General features: G+C 44.4%; 1 protein-coding gene across 1 annotated transcript in view; it reads left to right on the top strand.

Annotated features, from left to right (window-relative positions):
* Window positions 1-15,706, top strand: part of PSMD1 (proteasome 26S subunit, non-ATPase 1) — an 88,651-nt gene that overhangs the window by 9,793 nt on the left and 63,152 nt on the right. The window contains exons 8-16 of the mRNA XM_053390850.1: window positions 851-914; window positions 2,979-3,107; window positions 5,611-5,699; window positions 6,668-6,746; window positions 7,290-7,463; window positions 8,165-8,276; window positions 8,436-8,632; window positions 10,088-10,183; window positions 10,776-10,840. Coding sequence (XP_053246825.1) covers window positions 851-914; window positions 2,979-3,107; window positions 5,611-5,699; window positions 6,668-6,746; window positions 7,290-7,463; window positions 8,165-8,276; window positions 8,436-8,632; window positions 10,088-10,183; window positions 10,776-10,840 — 1,005 coding nt within the window. The remainder of the gene's footprint in view (window positions 1-850; window positions 915-2,978; window positions 3,108-5,610; window positions 5,700-6,667; window positions 6,747-7,289; window positions 7,464-8,164; window positions 8,277-8,435; window positions 8,633-10,087; window positions 10,184-10,775; window positions 10,841-15,706) is intronic.

Genomic DNA, 15,706 nt, shown 5'->3' with positions numbered 1-15,706 from the left:
AGATTCCTCCTACAGTTCTATTGAAAAGCAATCTAACCCATGCGTTTGAGACACATCTGGGGACTTGGAGGAGAGCTCTAAGAAGTCTAGATTGGACTCTCTCAAGGGGGGAGAAAGCAGAGGAAGGCAGACTCAAAAAGGAACCATACAGGAGTTGTGCCAAAGTTTTGGCCTTGTATAATTTTAGAGCTGCGGGGACAAAGAAGCTCCCTTGTGCTCTAAAGAATTTAAGGATACAGTTTGAGGTTTTTTCTGCTGAACTCCCGATGGAGTTTATGTGTAGTTTGTTGGTTCCTGAGGCCTGTACCACCATTCCTAGATACTTGTAAGGAAGGTTCTGTAGATCTGACAAGCCCAAAGTCTCCCCACCCCTAGTTATGACTGTGGTTTACGTGTCTCTTAAAAATAAACTTCCAGAGCGCTCGCAGGCCAGTGTTCCCCATTTGTCGGTGTTTATATATACCTTTTTTTTTTTAAGGCTCCCTATAGAACAAAGAGCACAGAAGGGAGATGGATTCAGCCTTGCAAAGTTGTACATAAAGGGAAAAGCATACTCCTGCTATTGGGGGTGGGGATTCAAATAGGTATTCCCACAACTGCAATCTTCAGTGGTCAAGTGCAGAAAAAGCTTCAGCATTTGATTCTGCTGACTGTATTGACTGGTCTCAGTCATGAACATGAGAAACACAGTTGCCTTTTCTCTCTTGCTTTAAGAGGTGTGGAGACTTGTAGAAGCGTTAGGACTGTGAAATGAAATGTTCATTACCTTATTGATTCCTGTGCCCTTCTCAGTAGTTTTGGCATAGGTTACAATGCAAGTTAGACTGTTTTTCTCCCTCTTTTCTTATAGTGATACCATGGAGACAGAAGAAAAGACAAATAGTCCTGTTGCTGCAGTGAAGGCTGTTCAAACCGTAAGTGTTGCTGTGTATAAAGCATCCTTGATGCATTGTTTATTTCATAAGATTTCTTGACTGCATTTTATCCTGTGGGCTTCAGGGTAATGCACAATATTATTAAAATCACAACATCCTTGCATATCTTGCTATAAAACAGAGAACCAACTATAAAGCAAGCAGAGGCATTGCACAGTTGTCTCACTGCAGCCTTGAAAGGCTCTGGAGCACGGTGTATATTCTCTTCCCCGAAGCACACAATCACAGGGTTATAGTCCTAGATCAACTTGACTTTGGCTGCTGTGATTTTACTACTTTCAGAACCTATACAACAGATCACCCTCAGATAACCGTGACTTCTAGGGATGAGAGAGTTACTAATTCCATATCTTTTGGGGATGGAATGCTTGCTTAATGCAGCGTGTTTTTCCAACAATAAAAGATCAGAGCTGCCCTGTGAAGCCCACGTAAAGATTTATTGCTGTTTTACTGTTTGGTGCATTAGTGTGTGTTATAAAGGTTTGCCCTTGAAAGTAGGAAACAAAATAATGCCTTATTTGGTCATTGATTGCAGTTGTAAATATTTAAGTTGAAAAAGTCGCACTTTGCAGCTGCTGGTGACGCTTGGGGGAGAAAGCACCAAATACAGTAGGGTAAGAAAGGAAAAGAAATTACCCTAAATGTAGGGCTTTTTATGCCGCCTTCCTCTCACAGGAGTCAGTCTTATATGGGGCTCTCCATCAAGTGTGCGCTGACTTGGCTTCAGTAATTCCTACAGCCGTGGTGCTCCCAGGCCATTTTCTGGACACAGTGCAAATTGTCTCCAAATTGTGGAGGTTTTCTCTGTGTTGCTTGTGTGGACGTTGCAAGAAAATTAAATGACATTCAAGCAGATACAAACGTTTAAAAAGAAAAAAAGGCTAGTCTTGAGTGAAGAAGTAGAGATCCCATGCATTGGTGGAGATTCCATGCTGTTTGAGTGAGCATTTGGGAAGAAGTGTGTCTCGAATTGTTTCCTTTGTGAAAAATAAGCGCTGCCAAGGTGCACGCATGCAGAAATTATCCCAGACGTATACCTCAACTTAATGCTGGAATGCAATTTGAAAAGACAGAATTGAGCGGGATTAGCTTAAGGTAGGTTGGGATCTACTAGTAGACCCCTGCAGGATTTGCAGTAGGTGGTGAAGGTTTTCTTGTTCCTGGTTGTTTAGCAATGGAAATAACAAAACTACTTTTCCTGCCTAAATTTGGCTGGTGAAATGAAAAAAGCTAACAGGAATGGAATTCTGAATGCAAGTACTGTGAGCTTAGTTCAGTCCTGTTAGTGAAAGCAAACTCTTTGCCTGAGAACACACACAAGAGATATCCTATTCTCTTAATTCTACCTGTATCTGTTTTGCACCTAGCTCTGTCTTGGGGTTCTAGTGAAAAACACAGTACTGTAGATCTGACAAGCCCAAAGTCTTCCCACTCCTAGTTATGGCTGTAGTTTCTGAGTCTCCTCAGTGGAATGTTTCCTACAGAAATATACAGTCATACCTCTTGTTACATTTGCTTCAGGTTACATTTTTTCAGGTTGCGTCCCGCGGCGACCCAGGAGTACCGGAAAGGGTTACTTCCAGGTTTCGCCGCTCGCGCATGCGCAGATGTGCAAAATGACGTCACATGCATGCACAGAAGCGGCGAATCGTGCGCGTGCACAGACACGGGTTGCGTTCCTTTCAGGTTGCGAATGGGGCTCCGGAACGGATCCCGTTTGCAACCAGAGGTACCACTGTACTTAAATATACATTTATTTATTTATTTATTTATTTATTTACTTACTTACTTACTTACTTACTTACTTACTTACTTACTTACAATAAATGAATATAGAGGATGAAACATTGAAGGTACTGAACTGCCTGGCCACACCTGTATCATGAATGTTGATGGAGATGGCAAAATAAATCTAGCTGTACTTGGTACATGTAAACTTTAAAAGTGATCGTGGCTGATAAGGTGGTGCTGGTGTTTTGAGATACTTGTTGGGATTTTGAAAAGTGTTCTTTTTTGTCTTTTTCTGCATGTGCATATACGAAGAACCCAGAGTCGAAAGATCAGATCCCAAAAATGATTAAAATATTAAGTGGTGAAATGGCTATTGAGTTACATCTGCAGTTCTTAATACGAAACAACAACACAGACCTCATGATTCTAAAAAACACAAAGGTAAGGCCTATATATGATTTGTGTGGGCTTGCTTCTTAAAGTGCTGGGAGATAATTTTGGATTTGAGGCTGAATAATGCATCTTGACATTTAGATAGCATTACTTTACCAGCTAGCTATTTAATACACAATAAGGAGTGGTGCCTAGCTCAGTGTTACTTAGAGTAGACCCAATGAAATTATGAACATGGCAAAGTTGTTGTAGTTTAGTCGTTTAGTCGTGTCCGACTCTTCATGACCCCCTGGACCAGAGCACGCCAGGCCCTCCTGTCTTCCACTGCCTCCCGCAGTTTGTTCAAACTCATGCTGGTAGCTTCAAGAACACTGTCCCACCATCTCGTCCTCTGTCGTCCCCTTCTCCTTGTGCCCTCCATCTTTCCCAACATCAGGGTCTTTTCCAGGGAGTCTTCTCTTCTCATGAGGTGGCCACAATGTATTGGAGCCTCAGCTTCAGGATCTGTCCTCCCAGTGAGCACTCAGGGCTGGTTTCCTTCAGAATGGAGAGGTTTGATCTTCTTGCAGTCCATGGGACTCTCAAGAGTCTCCTCCAGCACCAGAATTCAACAGCATCCATTCTTCGGCGCTGTTAATTTCAACAGGTGTACTCTGAGTAAAATGTAAAGGAATACAACCCATGAAGGAAGTGTGCCTCTGTGTTCTGCACTGTGGGCTCTGAGCAGAATGATACTGAGAATATTTAAATTAATAAAGACTTGAGCAAAAGGCCTTTTGCCGCCTCTCCTGGTATGTCCCACAGAGGACCTTATGGTCTTCAAATAAAAACATCTTGGAGGTCCTGGGCCACAAGGAGGTTAGGCTGGCCTCAACCAGAGCCAGGGCTTTTTCGGCCGTGGCCCCGATCTGGTGGAACGCTCTGTCACAAGAGACTAGGGCCCTGCGGGACTGGACATCTTTCCGCAGGGCCTGCAAGACAGAGCTGTTTCACCAGGCCTTTGGCCAAGGCACAGCCTGACCCCCTCTCTCCTTCTGTAATCCTCATAGAACTGTAGCCCAGTGGTTGCCATTAATTTGATTCAGATTTTTGAATGAACTGATTTTAGAATGTATTTCAATTAATTGATTGTGATTGTGATTTTATGTAAACTGTGTTACTTTTACTGTTGTTAGCCGCTCTGAGCCTGGCTTTGGGGAAGGCGGGATATAAATAATTTATTATTATTATTAAAAACTAATTTACTTCAAAATTCCAAAGAATATTTGCATATTAGCAAAATGTGGTATGAGAGCATAGTACATAGAGAAAAACACAAAAGAGGTAATTGTAATATGCAAAAGGAGATTTCTTTAAAAAGTTCTACCCCAAATGAGCTGTCCCAGCAGAGAAGAGAAGAGAAGCTAAGATGCAATAGCAACAAGGAGGGTTCTTGATCCAAGAGTAAAGGGGGTTCAAGTGGGGGAACTGAGGGCTCCAATGAAGTCGTTCCCTTAGTGCAAGGATCTCTGATTCCTTCCCTGTCCCTACGCACTCCTCTTAGACCCTCCCCATAACAGATTTTTATTTTTTTGGGTGGGGGGCATGTGGAGCAGAATGTCTAGGCGCAGCCTGAAGCCCTTCTGTGAACATAAATACTGTACTTGGTTGGATAACATCTTTAAGTTCTTACACAAATTCTCTCCATTTATACTATTCCTGCTGGGCTAGTATGTGACAGTTAACAAAGGAACCAAATTCAGCATTTTTTAACAATGGACGTTAGCAGATTATATTCAGCCTTGAATCAACCTCTCTGAAGTTTTAGCAGTGGCCTATTCTCCATCAGTAGAGGGGGGCAGCTATGGGACGCGGGTGGTGCTGTGGGTTAAACCACAGAGCCTAGGACTTGCTGATCAGAAGGTCGGCGGTTCGAATCCCCGCAACGGGGTGAGCTCCCGTTGCTCGGTCCCTGCTCCTGCCAACCTAGCAGTTCGAAAGCACGAAGTGCAAGTAGATAAATAGGTACCGCTCCGGTGGGAAGGTAAACGGTGTTTCCGTGCACTGCTCTGGTTCGCCAGAAGCGGCTTAGTCATGCTGGCCACAGGACCCAGAAGCTGTATGCCGGCTCCCTCGGCCAGTAAAACGAGATGAGCGCCACAACCCCAGAGTTGGTCACGACTGCACCTAATGGTCAGGGGTCCCTTTACCTTTTTAGAGGGGGGCAGGTACTGTTTTATACCCTTCAGACTGCACTTATTATCTTTTAATCTGCATGTATATCCTTCATCCTTTCCTCGTGAGATTTGTGTTGTATTTTTTTTCCCCAAAAAAAACCTTAGTTTAGAAGTGTTCAGACAAGTCAACAAATTTCTGGCAGCGTACTGTAAGAAATACAGATCATATTTGCTTTACAACATGGATTTTGTGATCTGAACAGTCAGAAACAGAAAAGGGAAAAGGAAAGTTACCATGTTAGGACCTGAGCACACGGCTACGCATGAGGTTTCTCTATACCGTATACTCGTGTTCCTCTTTGCTTGGTGGTGACTTTTCTGTTTTGCCTCTCCAGGACGCCGTGCGGAACTCTGTCTGTCACACAGCAACAGTCATAGCAAACTCCTTTATGCATTGTGGAACAACCAGTGACCAGTTCCTTAGGTAAAAGCCTTTAGCGGAGCACCATATCACCTCTTGGGGCATAAATTAATCTGCTATGGTTGCAGGAGAGCAGTATTTCTCTATCCTTTTCTACAAATGGCATATGATACTGTTGAGAGTGTGCTTTTGCATGTGGAGGATCTTGGCTGGAAGGCCTGGGACAGACGGTTTTTTAGAGTCCTGTGGCAAGTCGAAGAGTCGATCAGGCTTTTCCAGCAGCTTGGAAGAGTGGTCTGACTTGACCTAAGGCCATTTCTTGGGTTCATATATTGGTGCACTGAGCCATCAGCAAGAATTTTGTAACTACTTCTATTGTCCCACTATTTAGGTTTTGTTCAGGGAAGTTTGTGTGCAATTTCACAAATGCAAGATAAGGTGCCATTTCTGAAAGTCTGGGGCTTATTTATTTATTTATTCATTCAGATTTTCTAGGTTTGAGAATGTTCAAATAATGCCATCAAAGGGCCCTAATATTTAGGACTGAGAACTTTTGTATGGTGTTCAGCTTATTGTCATTCCCTCATATAATGATCTCTTCCAGTGTGCATTGATTTAGCCACTGGAGAGTCAGAGATGGAATACAGTGGTACCTCTGGTTAAGTACTTAATTTGTTCCGGAGGTCCGTTCTTAACCTGAAACTGTTCTTAACCTGAAGCACCACTTTAGCTAATGGGGCCTCCTGCTGCCGCCGCGCCGCCGTAGCACGATTTCTGTTCTCATCCTGAAGCAAAGTTCTTAACCCAAGGTACTATTTTTGGGTGAGCGGACTCTGTAACGTGAAGCGTATGTAACCCGAGGTACCACTGTACAAAGATTTCTGGCTGCAGATATTGCTAGCTTTGAGTCAAACTAGACCAGAGCAGACAAAGTGAAACAAGCAGTCAACTTCTAAACACTCTATTCCTGTGATGTGAAAGTTTGAACACTTCTGAGACTTAAGACCAATTCCCAATATTTCTCTCTGCAGAGATAATTTGGAGTGGCTTGCCAGGGCTACCAACTGGGCAAAGTTCACTGCTACAGCCAGCCTCGGTGTCATACATAAGGTAATACTAAAATGTATCACAGTGTTTTTGATAACATCTGAGGTGTTGGTGGGCTTGTCATCTTCAGGATATATTGAGGCCTTTCTGTTTACATTGCAGGTTCTGACCCAGCTTTTAGACAGAGGTGGCATGTGTCCTCCTGTTGCTGGTTTATGTTACACAACTATCAGTGACATTAAACTCTTAGACATAAGAATTTTAAATTTCGCTTTCATTGAGCTACTGTATTTACAAGTGCAGTCTTCTCTTACTGGCCTATATTTTACTGTGGACACAAAATAGACTCAGTGCATGTTCCTGTGTGTGTGTGTGTGTGTGTGTGTGTGTGTACTACATGTGCATTCAAAAAGGGATGCAAACTGCTTGCCCATCACAGGGTGCATTCAAGATGCATGTGCCTGCTAAGTTCATAGTACTGAATCCATACTAAATTAGTTCAGCTTAGTTCGAATTGGAGGAAAATGGCTGCAGAAGATGGACCCCCCTTGGGCTGACGCGTCAAAGCTCTTCATAGTTCTCTCTTTTTTCCTTGTGAATTTACAGGGTCATGAGAAAGAAGCTCTTCAGTTAATGGCAACGTATCTGCCGAAAGACACGTCCCCAGGGTCTGCCTATCAGGAAGGTGGTGGGCTTTATGCCCTGGGACTCATCCATGCCAATCATGGTGGTGACATCATAGACTATTTGCTGAACCAGCTGAAGAATGCCAGCAATGATGTAAGTATTGTCTCCTTTGAATCACCTGCATAGGTGATTGAGTGCCTTAGGGATAGCATGTGGGTCGCTGGACTTCTCAGCACTTAGCCCATGATTGCGTTAGCTGCCCCAGAGGTTTTATTGAAGTCTAGGATATAAAGGCCATAAATAAAAAAATATGCAAGGTAAAATGTGGTTGGCTCTCATGAAGAATCAATAATGTGTTTCTTTTTCAAATGCTGAAAATTACATCACAGTTAAGGAAGGAAAATACAGTCATACCTCGGGTTACAGATGCTTCAGGCTGCGTTTTCTCGGGTTGCGGACCGCCGAAACCCGGTAGTACCAGAACAGGTTACTTCCAGGTTTCGGCGGTCGCACATGCGCAGAAGTGCTAAATCGCGCTTTGCACATGCGCAGACGCGGGTTGCGAATGCTGTGGGTTGCGAACGTGCATCCCGCACCGATCATGTTCGCAACCTGAGCATGTAATTTTGCATAGAATTGTAGAGTTGGAAGGGACCCACGGGTCATCGAGTCAAACCCCCTGCAATGCAGAATAACTAGAAAAATGACTACCAAGAGTTGAATGTGGAATGAGTTCATGGGTTATCTGTCTCACTTCCAGGGTGAGGACTGTGTTCTGATCTTTCTAGCCCTCCTGAGAAGTTTTAAGTAGAGTCACAGAGAGAAAGGAAACATCTCTCTTACTTTTATTGCAGATTGTCCGACATGGGGGCAGCCTGGGACTTGGTTTGGCTGCCATGGGGACTGCCCGCCAGGATGTCTACGACCTTCTCAAAACTAACTTGTACCAAGATGATGCTGTGACAGGTAAGCAACTGCCGTGGACACAAGTGTGTGTCTTAAGCCTACTCCTCCCACCGCAGGCCAACCCATCATCCTGTGTACTCTATTCAGGACGGCAGGCAGAAGCAGTGGTGAAGTCCTGTTGTGCTCCTGTCTTTAGTTTCTTCCTTTTCCCCCTTAAAGGTGAAGCAGCTGGGCTGGCTCTTGGGCTGGTGATGCTTGGGTCTAAAAATGCGCAGGCGATTGAGGACATGGTGGGATATGCCCAAGAAACCCAGCATGAGAAGATCTTGCGGGGCCTGGCAGTTGGCATTGCCTTGGTGATGTATGGCAGAATGGAGGAGGCAGATGCCCTCATTGAGAGCCTCTGCAGAGATAAGGTGAGTGTAGCTCTTCCTGCAAAACTACCCACTCCGCTTCAGCCTTTTTCTTCAGGGTATCTTAATAATACTTGCCTTTTGGCACTTTAGGGTGTCTGTGTAAAATAGTCCACCTTCTAACCCACAAGCTGCCTCCCAAGACAGGAATCGGGTAAAAATTAATACATAATGAACTGGAATAAATGCCATTTTTTATGGCAGAGGTTCTTCAAAGCCCCATGTTATTATAGGATGCTTGATTAAGGCTGAAGTATAGTGTCTTGCCAAAATTTATCTACTGACTTAATTAGCCACCAGCAAGCTTTCTGGCTCACTCTATCAACAATTAAATGAAAAAAGCTGCTAAATATGGAACGGATTAATTTTGGAAGATCTTTTGGCTGTTGATTGAGACGTAAAGCACGTAGTATTCTTCAGCCTTCTAAGCTGGGGTGGGCAGACATGAGATTTGTGAAATCTACTTTGATTTTACTAGAAACCTGAGTCAGAAATCCTTGCTGATCTGCTTGAAATTACTCAGACACCTGTCTTCTGCCTGCCTCTGATCTAAAGCAGCATCACACAGAGCAGTACAGACAATATACAGTTTTTAGCTTTGATTAGCATAAAAGCCTCGTGGGATGCGGGTGGCACTGTGGGTAAAACCACAGTGCCTAGGACTTGCCGATCGTATGGTCGGCGGTTCGAATCCCCGCGGCGGGGTGAGCTCCCGTCTTTCGGTCCCAGCTCCTGCCCACCTAGCAGTTCGAAAGCACCCTTAAAGTGCAAGTAGATAAATAGGTACCGCTCCGGCGGGAAGGTAAACGGCGTTCTGTGTGCTGCGCTGGTGCAGGCTCGCCAGAGCAGCGATGTCACACTGGCCACGTGACTCGGAAGTGTCTGCGGACGGCGCCGGCTCCCGGCCTCTAGAGTGAGATGAGCGCACAACCCTAGAGTCTGACAAGACTGGCCCGTACGGGCAGGGGTACCTTTACCTTTACCTAGCATAAAAGCCTTAAGCTCTTCATACTATTGTTCTTGAGTATTTATTTAGTGTAAGTGTGTTCTAGATGCTCAGAACCCAAAAGCAAATAAAAAGACTGCAATGACTGTTTGGGGACGCTCCTTTGCTCAAGAATCTGAATAGTGACTGGAGTCTTCAGCTGATTGGTTTTCTACTAGGAATTTGGTCAACTTTTGATAAATTTAAGATGCATCATATATCAACTGGAATTTAGGTTTTTCCTGTAAGTCCTAAGTTGCAGTTTTAATGGAAAATCAGTGTTGGTATTTTTAAAAGAAGCCACTTTCCAACTCGGTAATGGATCACACCACAACTTTTTAAAAATAGAGTTGGAAAGTGAGCTCATAGGAAGCTGTCAGTCTGGTGGTTCCTCTAGCTCAGGAATTCAGAGTCTTTCTCCTTTGATTCCCCACCCCCACAGTTTAAATGTTAAAGTGCTCTACCTCTTCCAGGATCCGATCCTCCGCCGTTCAGGGATGTATACTGTTGCAATGGCTTACTGTGGCTCAGGAAACAACAAGGCAATCAGACGTCTGTTGCATGTTGCTGTAAGTATAGCTGGCTCTGTAGCAGACTGTACTTTGAATGGGTCCACTTTGAGAATAACTGAGCCTCTTGGGCTTGCCGATCAGAAGGTCGGCGGTTCGAATCTTCGTGACAGGGTGAGCTCCCGTTGCTCTGTCCCAGCTCCTGCCAACCTAGCAGTTCGAAAGCATGCCAGTGCAAGTGGATAAATAGGTACAGCTGTGGTGGGAAGGTAAACAGCGTTTCCGTGCACTCTGGCTTCCGTCACGGTGTTCCATTGCGCCAGAAGCAGTTTAGTCATGCTGGCCACATGACCCAAAAAGCTATCTGGATAAACGCCATCTCCCTCGTTCTGAAAGCGAGATGAGCGCCACAACCCCATAGTTGCCTTTGACTGGACTTAACCTGTCATGGGTCCTTTACCTTTTACCTATTCCAGCAGAAGAATGTCATGGTCTAATGATACCAGTCATTTGATGGCTGTGGTCCATTTTAAATCCATCTGCACATCTCTGGAAAAAAAATGCATTAGTACCTTCTAGATATTTCTGTACATTTCTGTATGCTTTAGGTATTTTGCCCTGACTTTTTGCTGTTTTTTCCCTTTTTTATTAGGTGAGTGATGTCAATGATGATGTGAGACGTGCAGCTGTTGAATCACTGGGTTTCATTTTGTTCAGGTACAGTTTCTGTTTCCATCCGTTCTGCGGTCTGCAGTAAGATTTATCTGAAGTTCTAGGAATTCCCTTATACTCCACTTGCTGCACACTAACCTGGTCTCAGCTGAGCACTTGCAGAATAGCAATTTGTGGAATGCTTAATGCTGTGTTAGAATGAGAGATAAAGAAGCAAGCTGGGAATCTCCTTAATGGGCTGAGGCTTTGAAGCTGCCATAGAAGGTTGGGTGTGGATGGTGGCTTTGTTTGCTGGATGCGTGCGGCAGAAAGTGCTGCTCCTCAAGAAAAATCAAGGTAGGTGCTAGTTGAGGGCTAACAAGCTGAAACTTAATCTGGATAAAACAGAAGTACTGTACTCCATTTGGAAGGCCTGCCAATCTGGAAGGAGGTTTAGATCTGTCTGGATGGGATCACTCTTCCCCTGAAAGGCCAGATACTCAGTCTGGGTGCACTGCTGGGTTCTCTGCTGCCTGTGGAGGCACAGATGACATTACTAGGAGGGCCTTTTTACTAGCTTTAGGCCAGATTGACAGCTGGGACCCTAACTAGAGAAGGAAGACTCTGGCACAGTGGTGCATTACATGGTTATGTCCAGGTTTGATTATTTCAGTGTGCTCTCCATGGGGTCACCCTTAAAGGCTGTTCAGGAACAGCAACTGGTACAGAACACAGTTGCTTGTGAGAGCTGGTGTTCAGGTCATTTCATGTACACTGTGTCACTTTCATTTGGCTGCATGTTCATTTCTGAGCCCAATTCAAGGTGCCAACTTGGGCCTTTAAAGTCCTAAATGGGTTGGGACCACCTACACTTGCCTGATCCTGTCTGAGCATTGAGATAAGTGCCCTTGCCACTGAACGCTTTTAGGCTGGCAGGTCCTCAGTGGTTGTCCCACATCTTTGGAATCCGCTTCCCAGGGAGACATGTATGCCCTCATCCCTGCTGGGTTTTATTAAACAAAAATTCTGACGGCAAATTTATTCAAGTCTGCATTTGTCTGAATTGTGCAACTGGCCGTGTGTGTTTTGTAGTAGTATTTTCCCATGCTTGAGCCTTGTAGGTCACCTTGTGAGGGCAGTGTGTTGTGAAAGATGAGCTTTAAAAATCTTTTAAATGAATAAACAAATGACATTTATTAAATATCTTGGGGCTTCCAGAGCAGATTGCCTTCAGACCAATAAAGAAGGCATATGGATAAGTGTGAAGCTCTCGGAAGAGACGAATGAATATATTAAGTTCAGCCTTTGTTTAGTGGCGCTGGAGAGGGTTGGATGGAGGTGCTTTTCTGAGAGGCATATGAGACTTGTCTCTGCACTTTCAGTATAACTCTTGTTGAAACTTTCCACTAGGAGTTGCCAAAAGTGGAATTAAGTGCGTGAAGTCCTGTTAAGAGGACATAATATCAATGAAGTGTCTGGAAAGTATCAGATCAAGGATGGATAATATTCAAGCCAGGAATGTTAGTTAACGTTTAAGAAGAATAAATTGCAGTCATTCTTGAGGATGTGGATGTCGGCTTACTAAGTGACTCTTGTACCATGACTCAGTGTTTTAAGAAAGAGAAGTGTTTCCAAATATTCTTGAATTAAACTGCAATGTACATTTTATTTAATTTGAATTTATATAACTCCCACTAACTTGGGGTGGCTAACAGCGTTTAAACAATTCTTTGTAGGATCAAGAAGGAAACTTAGTTTAGTTGCAGAGGACATATATTTGCGTGCAGAAGATCTTAAGTTTTATTATATACGCATTGCTGTGCACCACCCTGATATTTCATGAGATGGTGGCATATAAATGCTTTAATAAATAAAATAAAGACCCGAGGTTCAGCCCCTGTGATTGAAAAAAGGGCCAAGTCTCAGATGACGGGAAGGCCCTCTGTCTGAAACTCTGGGAAGCAGCTCCCAGTCGGTGTAGGAAATACTGGCCTAGCATAAATTGATTGATTCTTGGCTTCAGAAGATGGAATTCGGTTTTAATGCTTTCATTAGTTCACAAATTTTAACTCTCCCGCCCTTCTTTTGTACTAATGGTAGATTATAAAACTGGACAGTAGGAATTTTCAGAGTCCAATCCACAGCTCTTTCAAGTTAGGCCAGTGGTTCTCAAAGAGTATGGCATGTCACACTGACGTAGCAGGAGACGATGGCAAGTACAGCAGGAAGATTCAAGGACAATCAATATTATATTTTGGTAATGCTTCCTGTTCTTATGTTTTATATTTCCTGGATGTCTCTTGATCATATTATGAAATAGTTGACCTCTAAGTTATAAATCAATTAAAACAAACCTGGTGTGGCATGAGCAAATTTTTATTCTGAGAGTGTGGCCCAGAGAAAAAAGTTTGAGAACAGCTGCTTAGACAGGGTCCTGGGTAATGTTCATCTGCACTGCGAACACCGACAGCCAATTCTGTCTTCTGTTTGCATTGAATCCAGAATCTGTGCAGAAGGTTTAAAAGTAAGTTCAGCGAGCAGAGGCTGCAAGCAGCTGCCCCCTAGACTTTATACTACTACCTGACAACCCTAAAGGCTGATGTTTTCACCTTATTCCTTCATGGGCTTGCAGCTCACACAGCTTTGGAGACTCGGTCCCAGTTCCTGCTGAAAAGGGGAGCTCACATTCCTTATAGTTTTTCTGCAACTTGTACTCCACCAAACCCCGCTTTAATGGGAGAAGTCCTGCTCCCCATTCTACTTACCTAAGATCTAAAGTTTTTTGGTGTCTGCAGTAGGGTTGCCTTGGTAGTAGCACCCCAGTTGAGGAACGATCTCTGAAGAAGCCCACCAGATCCCTGTTCTTCTTTTGAAATAATAATAATAATAATAATAATAATTAATAATAATAATAATTTATTTATTTGTACCCCGCCCATCTGGCTGGGTTTCCCCAGCCACTCTGAGCGGCTTCCAACAAAGATGAAAGATACACTAAAATGTCACATATTAAAAACTTCCCTGAACAGGGCTGCCTTCAGATGTCTTCTGAATGTCAGGTAGATGTTTATCGCTTTGACATCTGATGGGAGGGCGTTCCACAGGGCGGGCGCCACTACCGAGAAGGCCCTCTGCCTCGTTCCCTGTAACTTGGCCTCTCGCAGTGAGGGAACCACCAGAAGGCCCTCGGAGCTGGACCTCAGTGTCCGGGCAGAACGATGGGGGAGGAGACGCTCCTTCAGATATACTGGACCGAGGCCGTTTAGGGCTTTAAAGGTCAGCACCAACACTTTGAATTGTGCTCGGAAACGTACTGGGAGCCAATGTAGGTCTTTCAAGACCGGTGTTATATGGTCTCGGCAGCCACTCCCAGTCACCAGTCTAGCTGCCGCATTCTGGATTAGTTGTAGTTTCCGGGTCACCTTCAAAGGTAGCCCTACGTAGAGCGCATTGCAGTAGTCCAAGCGGGAGATAACCAGAGCATGTACCACTCTGGCGAGACAGTCTGCAGGCAGATAGGGTCTCAGCCTACGTACCAGATGGAGCTGGTAAATAGCTGCCCTGGATATAGATTTGACCTGCACCTCCATGGACAGCTGTGAGTCCAAAATGACTCCCAGGCTGCGCCCCTGGTCCTTCAGGGGCACAGTTACCCCATTCAGGACCAGGGAATCCTCCACACCTGCCCGCCTCCTGTCCCCCAAAAACAGTACTTCTGTCTTGTCAGGATTCAACCTCAATCTGTTAGCCGCCATCTATCCATCCATATTGAGGTTTAACAGTATGGCTTCATTTTTTCCTTTGTATGTTTTATTGATAGCCCCTTCTGGATTTCCTTTGGAAAGGAAGAGGAGATAAGCGCAGTCTTAAACAAATCTGTCATCTGGTCGGTTCTGAGAGACGGGGCCATCATTTGTAGCTGTGTGTCATCCTGCAGCCATAAATGTCTTGCCCACCCCTTTTCCAGAAAGTGCCACGTATAATTTTGCGTGCCACTCCTCCCCTTCCCCTTCGTGGGCAGCAGGTGTCTCTGTGGAGCCGTTGTGCTAAATGTGTGGCACAGCGGGGCGTTTGCCCTCCCCAACACGCCAAGTGTGGAACAGCCTTTGCCGGAAGGGAACTGGTACTCTTCAGTTGACCTCTGTGTGTGTGCTTATAAAGAAGGCAAATTCCACACACTCCTTCCATACTTTTCAGTGATTTCCCTCCCCTGCTCCAAACTGGTTCTAATAAAAGAGTTTTAGCTCTCTGATCTTACTGCAGCTTCCCCCCTCCCCCCGGCCAAGTATAAAACATAATCTGGAATTGAGAGCTTCCTGCCAAATGGTACTGTTATCTTTTTTTCTGAGTTTATCCATTTGGTTGTGCCTTCTCTGGGCATGGCATGAGTGCTGGAGCTGATGAGTGCCATTCATCCACTAAATCTTGCAGTGGTGCTGAGAAACACCGCTGTCTAGAGTGTGTCGTCTGAATTAGCTAGAGATGGCCCAGTCTGTGTTATTCTGATCTGTATCATTTTTACATAATTCCGTTCCATTCCTACTTTTATCTGAGTATATACTGTATACATTTAACAACAACAGTAACCCTAGAATAATGTATTTAATTGCCAAGAGCTTATGTTGCAAAATTCAGGAAAGTGCAAAATCAGGCAATAGCTATTTCTGATCTGCGATCACGTCATTTTTTTATTGGTATTTGCAAAGACTGAATTCCTCAAGCATTCCTAATTTTAACTCAATCTTCAACACCCTTGTTATGCGGGCTAGTGGTATTGCCCCTATATTGCAGATTTGAAGCTCAGGCTGAGAGATCTGTGAGGAGGTAGAAAAGTGAGGGGCAAAGCAGGGACAGTTTGTCGATAACTTGTCCCTGCTGCATTTGCTTGTGCACAGCCTCCTAAATAATAGCAATTTATAGCAAAGTTTCAAC

Source organism: Podarcis raffonei, chromosome 5 (assembly GCF_027172205.1).
Source record: "Podarcis raffonei isolate rPodRaf1 chromosome 5, rPodRaf1.pri, whole genome shotgun sequence".
Taxonomy (NCBI): domain Eukaryota; kingdom Metazoa; phylum Chordata; class Lepidosauria; order Squamata; family Lacertidae; genus Podarcis; species Podarcis raffonei.
The sequence above is the reverse complement of the archived record's forward strand: the minus strand, read 5'-3'. Positions and strand labels throughout refer to the sequence as shown.